Raw genomic sequence first — 18599 nt, 5'->3', positions numbered from 1 at the left:
TGGAGGAAAATCCACACAAAAACATCCTATTGACATTTTTAGTCATTTTAGTCATTTAGCAGATGCTGTTATCCAGAGCAACATACATTTTAATACTTTTTCGTACTTCTCGTATTTCTTCTGTTAATAATTAAAAAAACAAGCATTGGACTAGTAACCAAATCTGTCGTTCTGCCCCTGAGCAAGACAGTTAACCCACTGTTCCTAAGCCGTCCTTGAAAATAAGGATGTGTTCTTTAACTGACTTGCATAATTAAATAAAGGTACAAAAAATATATATTCTACTGCATCATTTTCAATGGGCTGTGGGTCCCCCACTACTATATCTTCTACTACATCATTCTCAATGGGCTGTGGGTCCCCCACTATCATATCTTCTACTGCATCATTCTCAATGGGCTGTGGGTCCCCCACTACCATATCTTCTACTACATCATTCTCAATGGGCTGTGGGTCCCCCACTATCATATCTTCTACTGCATCATTCTCAATGGGCTGTGGGTCCCCCACTACCATATCTTCTACTACATCATTCTCAATGGGCTGTGGGTCCCCCACTATCATATCTTCTACTGCATCATTCTCAATGGGCTGTGGGTCCCCCACTACCATATCTTCTCCTACATCATTCTCAATGGGCTGTGGGTCCCCCACTACCATATCTTCTACTACATCATTCTCAATGGGCTGTGGGTCCCCCACTACCATATCTTCTACTACATCATTCTCAATGGGCTGTGGGTCCCCCACTACCATATCTTCTACTACATCATTCTCATTATATCATTCTCAATGGGCTGTGGGTCCCCCACTACCATATCTTCTACTGCATCATTCTCAATGGGCTGTGGGTCCCCCACTACTATATCTTCTACTACATCATTCTCAATGGGCTGTGGGTCCCCCACTATCATATCTTCTACTGCATCATTCTCAATGGGCTGTGGGTCCCCCACTACCATATCTTCTACTACATCATTCTCAATGTGCTGTGGGTCCCCCACTACCATATCTTCTACTACATCATTCTCAATGGGCTGTGGGTCCCCCACTACCATATCTTCTACTGCATCATTCTCAATGGGCTGTGGGTCCCCCACTACCATATCGTCTACTGCATCATTCTCAATGGGCTGTGGGTCCCCCACTACCATATCTTCTACTGCATCATTCTCAATGGGCTGTGGGTCCCCCACTACCATATCTTCTACTACATCATTCTCAATGGGCTGTGGGTCCCCCACTACCATATCTTCTACTACATCATTCTCATTATATCATTCTCAATGGGCTGTGGGTCCCCCGCATGTTACTTTAAAATTTGCCAATTTGTGTGAGTCATCGTGCAATTTTCATCTGTTCTTCAACAATACGATTCAGCAGAACGAGCTGACTCCTGGTGACTGTGACTCCCCTTCTCAGAACCAGAACGAGCTGACTCCTGGTGACTGTGACTCCCCTCGATCTGGGGCTCCACGCAAGATCTCACCCCATGGGGTCAAAATGATCACAAGAACGGTGAGCAAAAATCCCAGAACCACACAGGGGGACCTAGTGAATGACCTGCAGAGAGCTGGGACCAAAGTAACAAAGCCTACCATCAGTAACACACTACGCCGCCAGGGACTCAAATCCTGCAGTGCCAGACGTGTCCCCCTGCTTAAGCCAGTACATGTCCAGGCCCATCTGAAGTTAGCTAGAGAGCATTTGGATGATTCAGAAGAAGATTGGGAGAATATCATATGGTCAGATGAAACCAAAATATAACTTTTTGGTAAAAACTCAACTCGTTGTGTTTGGAGGACAAAGAATGCTGAGTTGCATCCAAAGAACACCATAACTACTATGGAGCATGGGGGTGGAAACATCATGCTTTGGGGCTGTTTTTCTGCAAAGGGACCAGGTCGACTGATCTGTGTAAAGGAAAGAATGAATGGGGCCATGTATCGTGAGATTTTGAGTGAAAACCTCCTTCCATCAGCAAGGGCATTGAAGATGAAACGTGGCTGGGTCTTTCAGCATGACAATGATCCCAAACACACACCGCCCGGGCAATGAAGGAGTGGCTTCGTAAGAAGCATTTCAAGGTCCTGGAGTGGCCTAGCCAGTCTCCAGATCTCAACCCCATAGAAAATCTTTGGAGGGAGTTGAATGTCCGTGTTGCCCAGCAACAGCCCCAAAACATCACTGCTCTAGAGGAGATCTGCATGGAGGAATGGGCCAAAATACCAGCAACCGTGTGTGAAAACCTTATGAACACTTACAGAAAACGTTTGACCTCTGTCAATGCCAACAAAGTGTATATAACAAAGTATTGAGATAAACTTTTGTTATTGACCAAATACTTATTTTCCACCATAATTTGCAAATAAATTCATAAAAAAATTCTACAATGTGATTTTCTGGATTTTTTTTCTAATTTTGTCTGTCATAGTTGAAGTGTACCTATGATGAAAATTACAGGCCTCTCCCATCTTTTTAAGTGGGAGAACTTGCACAATTTGTGGCTTGACGAAGTACTTTTTTGCCCCACTGTAAGTCTCCGCCATCTTCCCTACACCCGCTCCGTCACGTCGCATCACACGTCTATGAAGTTGTTTTGGTGGCAGAAGGATATGACGTCACTTCCTGCTCCGATGAACAAGGGTATGTTTAGTTTGTCTCAATGTTTTCTACATTGTGTGACGGTTTATACTGAATGACACATTTCCCCAAAACACACCGTTCTTCAACTGCCCTTGAGGTACGCTTGCTCCCGTTTTGGTGTGTGTGTCCTGATTAATATGGGTGGGATCATTTAAAATTGCAGCACACCATACAATCATACCATACATTCACACCATACAATCACACCATACAATCACACCATACAATCACACCATACAATCACACCATACATTCACACCATACATTCACACCATACAATCACACCATACATTCACACCATACAATCACGCCATACAATCACACCATACATACACACCACAACCCTAACCCTCTTGGCCACCATTATCACAACCATTTTCAACCGGTCGTTCAGTACAGTACCGTTTTCGTTGAATTCATCGTTGCACATCGTTCTGTCATACTTAACGCACCCCAGGTGAAGAAGAAGGGGACAGAGAGAGACAGAGAGAGAGAGAGAGACAGAGAAAGAGAGAGAGAGAGAGAGAGAGAGATAGACAGTGAGACAGAGTGAGAGAGAAAGAGAAAGAGTGAGAGAGAGAGAGAGAGAGAGAGAGAGAGAGAGAGAGAGAGGAGAGTGAACGGAGGAGAGGTTTAGACTGTCCCTCTTTCTCTCAGTCCTCTGATGTCTGTCAGGATGAAGCTGTTGTGTGTGACTCTGGCTCTCCTCCTCACTGCAAGTAAGAACTGTCCTCTACTTACACACACTTACACGTAATCACTTTCAGGTTGATGATACTTTATAGATGTTTTAATGTTTTATGTCTGTTTTTCTTCACAGATTTCTGTGACGGTATAACAGTTAAACAGTCTCCTGTCCTGTCTGTGTGTAGAGAAGGAGATGCGTCAGTCACTCTACGGTGTTACCACGACGTCAGCAGCTACTACTACATGTTCTGGTACCGACAGAGAGACAACAACATGGAGATGCTGACATATTCTCAGGGTCAAGGCTTGTGGGAAATACAACCTCCCTTTGAGAAGGATGTACATTACACCATGAGCAGGCCGGAGCTGACTAGATCCACTCTGGAGATCAAGAACCTGGAGGTTGGGGACGAGGCTGTGTATTACTGTGCTTCCAGTACAGCACCATGACTCAGAACAGATACACTTCCTTACAACAACCCTTGAAGCCACAGGAGGGGGGGGACCACACCAGAGAGAAGGGGGAGAGGAGGGGTAGTGGGGGTGTCGTTGGTGACATCTCTAATTTCTTGGTGTTTTGTTATTAGTCCTCTATTTATAAACTTTTATTTTAATTGTAGACGTTTTTTCAATTTTAAAACATGACCAAAAAACAAGCAGTAAAGAAGAACAATGTTCTCATGTTGTGGCTCTCCGCCTTCTTCTGGACTTAGGGCTTGTTTCGATCCACATCGCAGAAGTTCAGCTTTACAGCGTGACTGAAATTGAAAAGCCATGTTCCCGCTTTATCGGAGACATTCAGTGAACCAGTCGGCTCAGTCGGATCGGAAAAATACCTTTCAAATGTTGATTGTGGAATCTGTGACGCTTCAGTGTTACGGATTGAATAGAAAACCATCTTCCTGTGAATGTTGTTGAAATCAGAAAACAGATTTGAGCTTTGTGACCTCTTACTCGCTGGCCTAGTCAGTGATTCTAAGGTCATACGTCATGTCTATACTAGATTTTGATTGGCCAATGCATGTCAGAGTTTTCTCCTCCTCTTTTGTCGGCCATTTTTCTCCTCCTCTTTTGTCGGCCATTATTCCTGACCGACATTTGTCACCTCAGCTGAGAACTCCTATATGGTGGCTAGTTGTCTTGGTAAAAGCGAGTTTGAAATATTATAGGCACTTTTTGAAATGACCTCCAAGACATTCCACCAAGTTGGCAACAGAGACACCCGAACCACAGAGAAGTTGTCAACAGAGACACCCGAACCACAGAGAAGTTGTCAACAGAGACACCCGAACCACAGAGAAGTTGTCAACAGAGACACCCGAACCACAGAGAAGTTGTCAACAGAGACACCCGAACCACAGAGAAGTTGTCAACAGAGACACTCGAACCACAGAGAAGTTGTCAACAGAGACACCCGAACCACAGAGAAGTTGTCAACAGAGACACCCGAACCACAGAGAAGTTGTCAACAGAGACACCCGAACCACAGAGAAGTTGTCAACAGAGACACCCGAACCACAGAGAAGTTCAATATTTTTGGTTAAATTCTCAGCAAAATTCACAATTGAATTCAGGACAGAATGCTTGAATAGTATTTGTTTATGTTGTAGCTAGGTAACTGTTGTTAGCTAGCGGGTCATAGCTTACTCTCCAACCGGTGACAGAGGAGCAATACCTCTGCTATCAGGAATGTGCACAGGGGCCAGCAAATTAAGGGTACATGACTCCTTGCCCACCCCAGCTTTGGCCCCCACACAGACAAAGATATACTTACCAACTTATTTTCAAAATTGTATTTAACCTGGCAAGTCAGTTAAGAACAAATCCTTATTTACAATGACTGCCTACCCGGGCCAAACCCGCCACTAACCTGGACGACGCTGGGCCAATTGTGCGCCGCCCTGTGAGGCTCCCGATCACAGCCGGTTGTGATACAGCCCGGGATCGAACCTGGGTTTGTAGTGACGCCTCTAGAACTGTGATGCAGTGCCTTAGACAGCTATGCCACTCAGCCCCCTTCTTCCACAAGCCGAAGAGGACTGTAACGTTAGTAAACAACCAAACCAGTGGGAGGACATTTGTCCATCAGGTTAATTATTTAATTGAATTCATAACTTTTTTCACAAGCTCCTTTGCTGCATCTAAGTTAGCTAACATTCACGAGAACCAGTCCTCAGGCCATCAGACTGTTAAATAGTCACCACTAGCCGGCCTCCGCCCAGTATCCTGTCTGAACTTTAGACACTGTTACTAGCCGGCTACCACCCGGTACTCAACCCTGCACCTTAGAGACTGTTGTCCTATGTACAGATATGCATCTGTTGGTCATAGACCTTATAAAAGGTATGGGTGTGGATCAGAAAACCAGTCAGTATCTGGTGTGACCACCATTTGCCTCATGCAGCGCGACACATCTCCTTCACATAGAGTTGATCAGGCTGTTGATTGTGGCCTGTGGGATGTTGTCCCACTCCTCTTCAATGGCTGCGTGAAGTTGCTGGAATTTGGCAGGAACTGGAACACTCTGTCGTACACACCGTTCCACAGCATCCCAAACATGCTCATTGGGTGACATGTCTGGTGTGTTTGTAGGCCAGGGAAGAACTGGGACATTTTCAGCTTCCAGGAATTGTGTCCAGATTCTTGTGACATGGGGCCGTGTATTATCATGCTGAAACATGAGGTGATGGTGGTGGATGAATGGCACGACAATGGGCCTCAGGATCTGGTCACAGTATATCTGTTCATTCAAATTGCCATCGATAAAATGCAATTGTGTTCATTGTCCGTAGCTTATGCCTGCCCATACCATAACCCCACCGCCATCATGGGACATTGTTCACAACATTGACATCAGCAAAATTGCCGAATTCACACACTTATCAAGAGAACATCCCTGGTCCTCCCTACTGCCTCTGATCTAGAGGACTCACTAAACAGAGAACATCCCTGGTCATCCCTACTGCCTCTGATCTGGAGGACTCACTAAACAGAGAACATCCCTGGTCCTCCCTACTGCCTCTGATCTGGAGGACTCACTAAACAGAGAACATCCCTGGTCCTCCCTACTGCCTCTGATCTGGAGGACTCACTAAACAGAGAACATCCCTGGTCATCCCTACTGCCTCTAATCTGGAGGACTCACTAAACAGAGAACATCCCTGGTCATCCCTACTGCCTCTGATCTGGAGGACTCACTAAACAGAGAACATCCCTGGTCATCCCTACTGCCTCTGATCTGGAGGACTCACTAAACACACTGTCTGAGTGTTGGAGTGTGCCCCTGGCTAACTAGATAAAATACCAAATCAAATGGTGCCATCTGGTTTGCTTAATATAAGGAATTTGAAATGATTTATACTTTTACTTTTGATACTTAAGTATATTTTAAACCAAATACTTTTAGGCTTATACTCAAGTAGTATTTTACTGGGTGACTTTCATTGTTACTTGAGTCATTTTCTATTAAAGGAGTCTTTACTTTAACTCAAGTATGACAACTGGGTACTTTTTCCACCACTGCTAGTATATAAGCCTACCCTTGATATCAAATGAAGCTCTTCGATTAAAAAGGGAGACATTTCTCAGAGATGATCCTACACTGACCTCTGGAGGGTAACTGTGGGATGACACAAATTCACGCCAGAATTCTATAGTATCCTTTTCAATTCAATTCCATTGGCTTGAGATATAAAACAAAAGAAACACATTTCAGATTATCCCTAAATACATATATACCCTTTATACAAACCATTCCACAATATAATGATACTGTCACTAAAGCAGATACCTCCTACCAGTTAAATAAAGGTTGAATCAAAAATAAAAAAATAAAAAAGATATGATCAAATGCAAATAGAATCAAGCTAGAATGTAGTGCAAGTTTTAGACGGGATCTTGTCAGGCCTGCTCTATGATAGGCTGTTACTGTCACGTGATGCAGCATGGCAGGGGGAGAGGAGAGGGAGAGGGGACAGGGCTGTGATTGAGACAGCTGTCATTTACATTTTTAGACTTAAAAAAACATTTACCTGTCCTTCCCTCCATCTCCTCCTCTCCTCTCCTCTCCTCTCCTCTCCTCCTCCTCCTCTCCTCCCCCTCCTCTCCTCTCCTCCCCCTCCTCTCCTCCTTCCCCTCCCCTCCTCCCCCTCTCCTCCCCCTCCACCTCCTCCTCCTCTCCTCCTCCTCCTCCCCCTCCTCTCCTCATCCCCCTCTTCCTCTCCCTCCTCCTCCTCTCCTCCCCCTCCTCCCTCTCCTCCCCCTCCTCCTCCCTCTCCTCCTCCTCCTCCTCTCCCCCCCCCTCCTCCTCCTCCCCCTCCTCCTCCCTCTCCTCCTCCTCCTCCTCTCCCCCTCCCCCTCCTCCCTCTCCTCCCCCTCCTCCTCCCCACCTTCTCCCCCTCCTCTCCTCCCCCTCCTCTCCCCTCCTCCTCCTCCCCCTCCTCCTCTCCCTCCCCCTCCTCCTCCCTCCCCTCCTCCTCCTCCTCCCTCCCCCTCCCTCCTCCTCCTCCTCCTCCCTCCCTCCTCCTCCTCCTCCTCCCCTCCCCCCTCCTCCTCTCCTCCCCCTCCTCCTCCCCACCTTCTCCCCCTCCTCTCCTCCCCCTCCTCTCCTCCTCCTCCTCCCCCCCTCCCTCTCCTCCTCCTCCTCCTCTCCTCCTCCTCTCCTCCTCCTCCTCCTCTCTTCCCCCTCCTCTCCTCCCTGCTGCTTTTCTTAGTACTGGTGACGGAAATAGAAGCTGTCAGTTTGGACCAGGATCCCACTCCAGTAACAACAGTAGAAAGACATAATATTAATTAGAAACATTACATTTGGATATTGTCTTTTCACATTGTCTTTTTTATTGATGTTATTCATTACATCAATCAATAGAAAGAAAAAAGTAAATATCCAAATGTAAATGTTTATTATTAAAATCATGAATTTGATGTTCTATTTATAGGGTCAGGATCCAACTGCAGTAACCCTCCACGCCGACGCACCTGCTGCTACAGACAGATACTGAGAGACTGAGATGGTGAGAGAGATACAGAGAGAGAACAGGGGAGGGGAAATAAACAACAGAAAGAACAGAACGAGTGTTTTTGTGTGATGCTTTAACACTGTGGGGACAGGGGGCCACGGTGATATATTTACATAGAGACGCCGTACAAAAACCTCCTACCATTCACTTCCATACAGGAGAGGTCTGGGGCCTATTCACACACTACTACAGACTGTCGAGGAGTCTGGAGAGACGTTTTGATAATAAAATCTACTTTACTGGGAGCATTTTCCTGGACAAGACAACAAACTTATGAATTCAGATTTAGTTCCATAAGGGAGTTGGTTTGATTCATGTTTGACCATAAAATCTCCTCAAATGTTTTGCTGAACTCGGTAGTTATTTTTAGAGTATCTCTGAGTATCTCTGAGTATCTCTGAGTATCTCTGTTCATATTCCCTTGAGGCTGAACGACAAAGAGATCTGAGGTATTTTTGGAAGAGGAGGAAAACGATGTGACACTGGAAGTGAGGCCTACTTTGGGAATGGAACCAAACTCACAGTTTTAGGTAAGTTCACTTCAGATGAATGACATTGATATAGATCTGTAACCCTGGAGATGTTTGATTATAGTGTCTATGATTCAGCTGAACTAAATGGTTGATGTGAAAACACTGTGACTTCAACCCAACCAGCCTTCTTTGGGAATGGAACCAAACTCACTGTTTTAGGTAAATACTTCCTCATTGATTTACTTACTGTACCTGACAATGTTATGATTATGGATCTAATAGTTCAGTTGAACAATTGACGAGTCGTATAAAGTGGTTATTATGTTAGATGCCAAATGCGTAGACAAGTTCAGTAGCTTGTGGTTGGCACATTACTGCTCAGTATGTCCGCACTGTGACAACTATGATCCTGCATTCTTTGGAGCAGGAACCAAACTGACTGTTCTGGGTAAGAGAATATTCCCCATGATGGAACTAATGGGTCTCTATGTGTGGTGTAGTAGCATAGTGATGTGAGGAGTTAGTTGGTTGTGGATTCAGTGCATTAGATTAGTTCATACTAGTGTTACTCCACTCAATGCTTTTTGATGTTAAGCCTGTACACTGTGCCAACTATGAGGCCTATTTTGGACAAGGCACCAAATTAACAGTTCTCGGTAAGTCATCCCGTACACTATGTTTGGCGTACGGACAATGAATGTGAGTGAGACAACATACTCGTGAGAAGAGATTTGATATCGTGGTATTACAGTATGTTTGAGTCATCTGTGTCGGTCTTGTTTAACTGGTTAAAACACGGTGTTGATCGGTAGGACGTCTTGACCAATACAGTTATCGAAGGCCATGTACAATTTAAAGTTGACGAGAAAAGGACTTGCTTGACTAGAGCAGTGTTCCACTGTACTGTGTTAATGGTGCCAGGCTCAGCACGTCTATATATCTATATTAGAGCAGTATTCCACTGTACTGTGCTAATGGTGCCAGGCTCAGCACGTCTATATATCTATATTAGAGCAGTATTCCACTGTACTGTGTTAATGGTGCCAGGCTCAGCACGTCTATATATCTATATTAGAGCAGTGTTCCACTGTACTGTGCTAATGGTGCCAGGCTCAGCACGTCTATATATCTATATTAGAGCAGTATTCCACTGTACTGTGTTAATGGTGCCAGGCTCAGCACGTCCATACTATATATCTATATTAGAGCAGTGTTCCACTGTACTGTGCTAATGGTGTCGGCCAGGCTAACTTCGGTGGAGGAACCCGGTTAACTGTTCTAGGTGAGAAATGACACTGAAAAAAAGAGCAGTATTCTGTTGGTTATAAACCATGTAAACTATGCGGTTATAGTGTATATAGAGAATGGTACTGTAACAGAAGGACTGGGTAGTATCTATCGATCGTCCTCCTGACGTGGTCACATACAGGTGGATTAAATCCACTGTGCTGGTGGTGTCGACCAGGCTGACTTCGCTGGAGGAACCCGGTTAACTGTTTCGGTGAGACAACACACCAACATAATATAACGTTGCTACCTGATTGTGATTTTTAAAACTACATGGCCACAGTCTGTCGGTTACAGTGTGTGGTTGATATTCATGGGTTGGAATGTGACCTAAAGATTGGTCGAGGTGGAACACACTTGAATATCATTAGTAAAATAGTCCCCATAATTGATTTGGTTGTAAACTATGTCAGATTTAACCCCGTCAGCTGAATGTCTCAGAGGTCCTGTGAAGAGTTTTTGAATAACTTTAACAGAGTAACAAAGATCGAAACAAAGTCAGAGAGACAGTAAAGATACCGCTTTGTGTCTCTGTGCTCGTACTCGGAGGCATATTTTGGAGCAGGCACCAAACTCACCGTTTTAGGTAAGAAAATGAACAATGATCTGTTGTGGACTCTATCTGACAAATGTACACGAGGGAATAACAAAGACCAAAACATTTTTACATTTGGCAATATAGAAAATATCGTATTTGACTATACGTCTAAATGGTGTTAAAGTAAGAGAGTGTATTTGAATGGATCACAGTAAATACATTAGTTATGTGCTCCAGTCACCATGGTTATAAAGCTGTCTGGCTCCATGCCCAGACACAGTCTTCCTTCATTACAATACGAATCAGCTAGAGGAGAAGAGGTTCCTTAGCAGTGCAACCAGACACCGTCTTCGGTACTTAGGTCAAAACAATGATCATTTTCATCTCAAAATAATCTGGAAATGATTTTGTGGTGTCATTACATTTCATAGAATAACAAAATCCAACAACCAAAGACAGCAGGTTGGGGGTGTAAAGGCTACAGCTAATCTCTGCTCGTACTGAGTAGTGAGGAGGGGTTATTTCTGTAGCTGTGTATCAGTGTGAACACCAACCAGGCGTACTTCGGCAATGGCACCAAACTCACAGTTCTGGGTGAGAAAACTGATTCTGTTATCTGTTATCTATGCCGTCATGGGTTTATCTGTTAGTGACACATCTCCCGTGTGTGAACCAGAGAAGGAGAGAAAATATCTTTATGGTTTATAAAACAATGTTCCAATTCCTCAGGTGTTTGGTTGGTATGAATCTATATTGTGGTGTTGCATCAGTTTGAATGGAAGTGCATAAAAGTTCAGAACAAAGTAACAAAGTAAAGTAATAGCAAAGTAACAGATCTGTGTCAGATTTCATCCAGTGTCTAATGTAGGGCATGGTATGTCTCTGTGGTACACGGATAAGGCAGAGTTTGGTCCAGGTACCAGACTCACTGTTCTAGGTAAGGGATTCAGCTTTTCAACTTTCTTTAAACAAATATTGCAAATACATAATCATGAAATTATTTTTAAATTAAAGGGTTTGTTTGCTTTGCATTCCTGGCATAGTTGAGCATGAACATATTCAGGGGGGAGGGACATTTAAGCTGTACAAAGAGCTCATGATAAAGTGAATTAGCCCTATGCTCTGTCGACATAGACATGCTTAGAAATACAGTATTACTTCCATTGCTACAAGCCAAACTACTGCAAATACACCAATGGGTAGCTAGAATCCTCTTGGTTTTCTGTCTGTGAGGATGTGGTGTGCTCTGGTGCCTATGCTGCCTACTTTGGAGAGGGAACTAAGCTAACAGTTCTGGGTAAGAAAACTGTAATACTGGTAGAATACTGTAAGAATACTGTTATAATACTATAGTAATACTGTAGTAATACTGTAATACTGTTATAATACTGTAATACTGTAGTAATACTGGTAGAATACTGTAGTAATACTGTAATACTGTTAGAATACTATAGTAATACTGTAGTACTGTTATAATACTATAGTAATACTGTAGTAATACTGTAAGAATACTGTAATACTGGTAGAATACTGTAATACTGTTAGAATACTGTAAGAATACTGTTAGAATACTGTAGTAATACTGTAAGAATACTGTAATACTGGTAGAATACTGTAATACTGTAGTAATACTGGTAGAATACTGTAGTAATACTGTAATACTGTAAGAATACTGTAATACTGGTAGAATATTGTAATACTGTAGTAATACTGGTAGAATACTGTAATAATACTGTAATACTGTTATAATACTGTAATACTGTAAGAATACTGTTATAATACTGTAGTAATACTGTTATAATACTGTAAGAATACTGTTATAATACTGTAATACTGTAAGAATACTGTTATAATACTGTAGTAATAATGTAAGAATACTGTAATACTGTAAGAATACTGTAATACTGTTAGAATACTGTAATACTGTAAGAATACTGTAATACTGTAAGAATACTGTTATAATACTGTAATACTGTTAGAATACTGTAATACTGTTAGAATACTGTAATACTGTAAGAATACTGTTATAATACTGTAATACTGTAAGAATACTGTTATAATACTGTAGTAATACTGTAAGAATACTGTAATACTGTTAGAATACTGTAATACTGTAAGAATACTGTTATAATACTGTAGTAATACTGTAAGAATACTGTAATACTGTAAGAATACTGTAATACTGTTAGAATACTGTAATACTGTAAGAATACTGTAATACTGTAAGAATACTGTAATACTGTAAGAATACTGTTATAATACTGTAGTAATACTGTAAGAATACTGTAATACTGTTAGAATACTGTAAGAATACTGTAATACTGTAAGAATACTGTAATACTGTAAGAATACTGTTATAATACTGTAGTAATACTGTAATACTGTTAGAATACTGTAATACTGTTAGAATACTGTAATACTGTAAGAATACTGTTATAATACTATAGTAATACTGTAATACTGTTAGAATACTGTAATACTGTAAGAATACTGTTACAATACTATAGTAATACTGTAATACTGTTAGAATACTGTAAGAATACTGTTATAATACTATAGTAATACTGTAATACTGTAAGAATACTGTAATACTGTTAGAATACTGTAATACTGTTAGAATACTGTTATAATACTGTTAGAATACTGTTAGAATACTGTTATAATACTATAGTAATACTGTAATACTGTTAGAAAACTGTAATACTGTTAGAATACTGTTAGAATACTGTTAGAATACTGTTATAATACTATAGTAATACTGTAATACTGTTAGAATACTGTAATACTGTTAGAATACTGTTAGAATACTGTTAGAATACTGTTATAATACTATAGTAATACTGTAATACTGTTAGAATACTGTAATACTGTTAGAATACTGTTAGAATACTGTAGTAATACTGTAGTAATACTGGTAGAATACTGGTAGAATACTGTTATAATACTGTAATACTGTAAGAATACTGTAAGAATACTGTAAGAATACTGTTAGAATACTGTAAGAATACTGTTAGAATACTGTAAGAATACTGTTAGAATACTGTTAGAATACTGTAAGAATACTGTAAGAATAGTGTGATAATAATACTGTTATAATACTGTAATACTGTTATGATACTGTTATGATACTGTAGTAATAATGATACTATAAGAATACTGTAATACTACTATAGTAATAATGATACTATAAGAATACTGTAAGAATAGTGTGATAATAATACTGTAGTAATAATAGTACTGTAAGAATTCTGTAAGAATGTGTTTCTATGTGTTTGACTTGGCATACATTTATTTATTAATGACATTTTGTGATTAATTACATTTTGTGATTAACTCTCTCATCGATTCATTTTGTGATGAACTGTCTCATTGATTCATTTTGTGATGAACTCTCTCATTGATTCATTTTGTGATGAGCTCTCTCATTGATTCATTTTGTGATGAACTGTCTCATTGATTCATTTTGTGATGAACTGTCTCATTGATTCATTTTGTGATGAACTGTGTTTTAAAGCACTCGGGTTCAGGTATGATGTCGACAGCAAACAGAGCCATTGATTGAGTGTTAAAATACTCCACTGTTTTCTCCATGCAGATCCAAACATCAAAATCACTGAACCCACAGTGAAAGTCCTAGCACCCTCCGCTAAGGAGTGTGAAGATAGAAACAAGAAGAAGAAGAAGACCCTAGTGTGTGTCGCCACCCGCTTCTACCCCGACCACGTCACGGTCTTCTGGCAAGTCAACAACGTCAACAGAACTGAAGGTGCCGGGACCGACAACAGGGCCTTGTGGGATGAAGATGGTTTATACAGTATCACCAGCAGACTGAGAGTCCCAGCCAATGAATGGCACAAACCAGAGAACAGATTCACCTGCAATGTCAGCTTTTACAATGGGACTGACAATATAAAAGTGAATGACACCATTAGTGGAGATCTCCAAGGTAATAAAACAATGAACACTGTCTGTGTTTCTGAGAAGAAAGAGATTTGACTGAACTAGTACACTAGTTTTGAGGCTCCAATGCATTCCCCAATGTCTAAGTGGTACCGTGGTGTATAATCTCATCTGAAACTCTCCTTCTTTGTTTCTTTCAGGTCAAAGTGGGGAAGAGATAACGACAGGTAAATGTGCCAATTTTATACCTGCATACTGATGACCTGCATACTGATGACCTGCATACTGATGACCTGCATACTGTACTGATGACCTGTATACTGATGACCTGCATACTGATGACCTGCATACTGATGACCTGTATACTGATGACCTGCATACTGATGACCTGCATACTGATGACCTGCATACTGATGACCTACATACTGATGACCTGCATACTGATGACCTGCATACTGATGACCTGCATACTGATGACCTGCATACTGATGACCTACATACTGATGACCTGCATACTGATGACCTGTATACTGATGACCTGCATACTGATGACCTGCATACTGATGACCTGTATACTGATGACCTGCATACTGATGACCTGCATACTGATGACCTGCATACTGATGACCTACATACTGATGACCTGCATACTGATGACCTGCATACTGATGACCTGCATACTGATGACCTGCATACTGATGACCTGCATACTGATGACCTGTATACTGATGACCTGCATACTGATGACCTGCATACTGATGACCTGCATACTGATGACCTGCATACTGATGACCTGCATACTGATGACCTGCATACTGTACTGATGACCTGCATACTGATGACCTGTATACTGATGACCTGCATACTGATGACCTGCATACTGTACTGATGACCTGCATACTGATGACCTGTATACTGATGACCTGCATACTGATGACCTGCATACTGATGACCTGCATACTGATGACCTGCATACTGATGACCTGCATACTGATGACCTGCATACTGTACTGATGACCTGCATACTGATGACCTGTATACTGATGACCTGTATACTGATGACCTGTATACTGATGACCTGCATACTGATGACCTGCATACTGATGACCTGTATACTGATGACCTGCATACTGTACTGATGACCTGCATACTGATGACCTGCATACTGATGACCTGCATACTGATGACCTGCATACTGATGACCTGCATACTGATGACCTGTATACTGATGACCTGCATACTGTACTGATGACCTGCATACTGATGACCTGCATACTGATGACCTGCATACTGATGACCTACATACTGATGACCTGTATACTGATGACCTGCATACTGATGACCTGCATACTGATGACCTGCATACTGATGACCTGCATACTGATGACCTGCATACTGATGACCTGCATACTGTACTGATGACCTGCATACTGATGACCTGTATACTGATGACCTGTATACTGATGACCTGTATACTGATGACCTGCATACTGATGACCTGCATACTGATGACCTGCATACTGATGACCTGTATACTGATGACCTGCATACTGTACTGATGACCTGCATACTGATGACCTGCATACTGATGACCTGCATACTGATGACCTGCATACTGATGACCTGCATACTGATGACCTGTATACTGATGACCTGCATACTGTACTGATGACCTGCATACTGATGACCTGCATACTGATGACCTGCATACTGATGACCTACATACTGATGACCTGCATACTGTACTGATGACCTGTATACTGATGACCTGTATACTGATGACCTGCATACTGATGACCTGCATACTGATGACCTGCATACTGATGACCTGCATACTGATGACCTGTATACTGATGACCTGTATACTGATGACCTGCATACTGATGACCTGCATACTGATGACCTGCATACTGATGACCTGCATACTGATGAACTGCATACTGATGACCTGCATACTGATGACCTGCATACTGATGACCTGCATACTGATGACCTGTATACTGATGACCTGTATACTGATGACCTGCATACTGATGACCTGTATACTGATGACCTGTATACTGATGACCTGCATACTGATGACCTGCATACTGATGACCTGCATACTGATGACCTGTATACTGATGACCTGCATACTGTACTGATGACCTGCATACTGATGACCTGCATACTGATGACCTGCATACTGATGACCTGCATACTGATGACCTGCATACTGATGACCTGTATACTGATGACCTGCATACTGATGACCTGCATACTGATGACCTGTATACTGATGACCTGCATACTGATGACCTGCATACTGATGACCTGTATACTGATGACCTGCATACTGATGACCTGCATACTGATGACCTGCATACTGATGACCTGCATACTGATGACCTGTATACTGATGACCTGCATACTGATGACCTACATACTGATGACCTGTATACTGATGACCTGCATACTGATGACCTGCATACTGTACTGATGACCTGTATACTGATGACCTGTATACTGATGACCTGCATACTGATGACCTGCATACTGATGACCTGCATACTGATGACCTGTATACTGATGACCTGCATACTGATGACCTGCATACTGATGACCTGCATACTGATGACCTGCATACTGTACTGATGACCTGCATACTGATGAACTGCATACTGATGACCTGCATAATGATGACCTGCATACTGATGACCTGCATACTGATGACCTGCATACTGTACTGATGACCTGCATACTGATGAACTGCATACTGATGACCTGTATACTGATGACCTGCATACTGATGACCTGCATACTGATGACCTGCATACTGATGACCTGTATACTGATGACCTGCATACTGATGACCTGCATACTGATGACCTGTATACTGATGACCTGCATACTGATGACCTGCATACTGGTGACCTGCATACTGATGACCTGCATACTGTACTGATGACCTGCATACTGATGACCTGCATACTGGTGACCTGCATACTGATGACCTGCATACTGGTGACCTGCATACTGATGACCTGCATACTGTACTGATGACCTGCATACTGATGACCTGCATACTGTACTGATGACCTGCATACTGTACTGATGACCTGCATACTGATGAACTGCATACTGTACTGATGACCTGCATACTGATGACCTGCATACTGTACTGATGACCTGCATACTGATGACCTGCATACTGTACTGATGACCTGCATACTGTACTGATGACCTGCATACTGATGACCTGTATACTGATGACCTGCATACTGATGACCTGCATACTGATGACCTGCATACTGATGACCTGTATACTGATGACCTGCATACTGTACTGATGACCTGCATACTGATGACCTGCATACTGATGACCTGTATACTGATGACCTGCATACTGTACTGATGACCTGCATACTGATGACCTGCATACTGTACTGATGACCTGCATACTGATGACCTGCATACTGTACTGATGACCTGTATACTGATGACCTGCATACTGATGACCTGCATACTGTACTGATGACCTGCATACTGATGACCTGTATACTGATGACCTGCATACTGATGACCTACATACTGATGACCTGCATACTGATGACCTGCATACTGTACTGATGACCTGCATACTGATGACCTGCATACTGATGACCTGTATACTGATGCCCTGCATACTGATGACCTGTATACTGATGACCTGCATACTGATGACCTGCATACTGATGACCTGTATACTGATGACCTGTATACTGATGACCTGCATACTGATGACCTGCATACTGATGACCTGCATACTGATGACCTGCATACTGTACTGATGACCTGCATACTGATGACCTGCATACTGTACTGATGACCTGCATACTGATGACCTGCATACTGTACTGATGACCTGCATACTGATGACCTGCATACTGTACTGATGACCTGCATACTGATGACCTGCATACTGTACTGATGACCTGCATACTGATGACCTGCATACTGATGACCTGCATACTGATGACCTACATACTGATGACCTGCATACTGATGACCTGCATACTGTACTGATGACCT

General features: G+C 42.3%; 1 protein-coding gene across 1 annotated transcript in view; it reads left to right on the top strand.

Moving 5' to 3' along the window:
* Positions 1-18599, top strand: part of LOC135525502 (M1-specific T cell receptor beta chain-like) — a 40586-nt gene that overhangs the window by 8505 nt on the left and 13482 nt on the right. The window contains exons 5-8 of the mRNA XM_064953172.1: positions 2610-2620; positions 9444-9480; positions 14245-14595; positions 14750-14776. Coding sequence (XP_064809244.1) covers positions 2610-2620; positions 9444-9480; positions 14245-14595; positions 14750-14776 — 426 coding nt within the window. The remainder of the gene's footprint in view (positions 1-2609; positions 2621-9443; positions 9481-14244; positions 14596-14749; positions 14777-18599) is intronic.

This window comes from Oncorhynchus masou, chromosome 32, assembly GCF_036934945.1.
Source record: "Oncorhynchus masou masou isolate Uvic2021 chromosome 32, UVic_Omas_1.1, whole genome shotgun sequence".
NCBI lineage: Eukaryota > Metazoa > Chordata > Actinopteri > Salmoniformes > Salmonidae > Oncorhynchus > Oncorhynchus masou.
This window is presented reverse-complemented; position numbering and strand designations above follow the sequence as displayed.